Source organism: Hipposideros armiger, unplaced genomic scaffold (assembly GCF_001890085.2).
Source record: "Hipposideros armiger isolate ML-2016 unplaced genomic scaffold, ASM189008v1 scaffold_309, whole genome shotgun sequence".
Taxonomy (NCBI): domain Eukaryota; kingdom Metazoa; phylum Chordata; class Mammalia; order Chiroptera; family Hipposideridae; genus Hipposideros; species Hipposideros armiger.
This window is the reverse complement of record NW_017731659.1, coordinates 779,836-781,624: the sequence shown is the minus strand read 5'-3', so window position 1 is coordinate 781,624 and position 1,789 is coordinate 779,836. Positions and strand designations below refer to the sequence as shown.

General features: G+C 57.9%; 1 protein-coding gene across 2 annotated transcripts in view; it reads left to right on the top strand.

Moving 5' to 3' along the window:
• CD82 (CD82 molecule) overlaps positions 1–1,789 on the top strand; it is a 76,174-nt gene that overhangs the window by 60,693 nt on the left and 13,692 nt on the right. For both annotated transcript variants that reach the window (XM_019659981.1, XM_019659980.1), the window contains exon 3: positions 290–362. In XM_019659981.1, coding sequence (XP_019515526.1) covers positions 290–362 — 73 coding nt within the window. The remainder of the gene's footprint in view (positions 1–289; positions 363–1,789) is intronic.

Below are 1,789 nucleotides of genomic sequence, written 5' to 3'. Positions count from 1 at the left end.
TGGCCACACATGGGCATGGGGTGGGGAGACTGGGGGTGAGAGGGACTCCCCACGCGTGGTCCTGGTGTCTAGATTGCTGGGGTTCACTGGGACTTAGGGTCCGGGGGCTGAGGCCACTCTGACATTTCTGGGTTGGGTAAAGATGGAGGTGGCTCCCCTGTGTCTTTCTGGCCTTGGCTATAAGGACTGCTGGGTAGGTGTCCTCTCACCCCACCTGCTGTCAGCACCACACACACACACACACACACACACACACACACACACATTAACTGCCCCCTTCTCTTTACAGATTCTGGGCGCGGTGATACTGGGCTTCGGGGTGTGGATCCTGGCAGACAGAAGAAGCTTCATCTTTGTCCTGCGTAAGGAGCCCTCTGCTTCCGCTGACCCCGCCTGCTGTGGAGGGGAGGGTCAGGCAACAGGCAGTGCTTCAGCCTCAACGCTACTGGTCATTTTCCCAGCTGACCTCAGGGCCCTGCCCAGGCCCTGCTGCTGACCTCTGCAGGGGGTTCCGGGAGGAATTTTCTTTCCCTCCCCAAACAAAGCAGCTGTTGTCTAAATGGGGGATGGGGAGGCTTGTTCTCCCATCCTGGTCCCTTCCCTTAGCCCTGACCTTGAGGCAGCCTCTTATATCCTCTGCCCCTCCATGTTTCTCTTCAGTAAAATGTGAGCAACAGCCCCTCCCCTTCCCAGGTCAGAGAGAGGTAGGAAAGGGTCAGGAAGGTCAGATTGTCTGGTGTTGATGAAGTGCCTACTGTGTGCTTGGCACTGGCTAGGTGGTCAGACACTTGCACTGAGGAGGAAGCCACCAGGAACAGCTTCCACTGTTCACGCTCGTGGGGCTAAGCGTTTTGCGTGTATAAATTATCTTGATCCCACAAACAGCCCTGTGAGGTAGGCACTGCTCTATTCCTGCCTTAACAAATGAGGCTCAGAGAACTGATGTGTATTGCTCAAGTTCACACAGCTTCTGAGTGATAGGGGTGGGACTTGAACCCTATCAAGTCCCACAATTTAGGACCTAGCTTTGGTCCTAAATGCTGCACATGGTGAGGGAGCCACGACATGGAGGCCCCTTCTTTCTATTTAGAAGCAGGAGGAAAGACGCCCAAGGCACTCCTGCCCAGATGATAAGAGCCTTTCTGAGTCTACTCACAGTCTCCTGCAGGACGCCCGCTGGGCTGGCTGCACTGACCTCTTATGGACGGACGCCCTGTGGTGGGAGGCAGGCCTAGCCCATGGCCCCAAGTAGGACAGCTATGCCAGTCTCCTCAGCGAGTGCGTTGTCCTTGGCTCACTTCCCCTCCCAGCAGCTGCCGGAGGTAGCTGGTTTGGACTCAGGCCTATGACAGCTGCTTGATTTGAATAAAACGGAACCAGGGTAAGCTGGGTGATGGAGGGGCCACACCTGTCACTGTGGTCCCAGGGGGCTAGGCCTCTTCTCCTCAGAAGGAAAGCGAAACAAGGATGATCTACCCTGCAGCCACATCCGATGCGGCCTGGGGCTGTCAGTCTTGCCTCCTACTCGGGGGTAGCAGACTGCACCCCTCTTCTGGGGTTAGGGTCTGGGTTTCCGGCCTCAGCTGGGTCCCCATACTCCCCGGGCCCTCTCGACAAGGGGCACATCCTCCTTGGCCCTGACTAGGCCCAGGCCCCCCACTTCCTGGGCCATGGCCCACACCCAGTGGGCACTGCGCCACAGGGCAAAGTCTTGAGGCCCAGCCCGCCCACTGCATTTTTGCCCTCTGCACCCTGCCCCAGGGCTCCAGGGACTGCCTGCTGCTCCTCC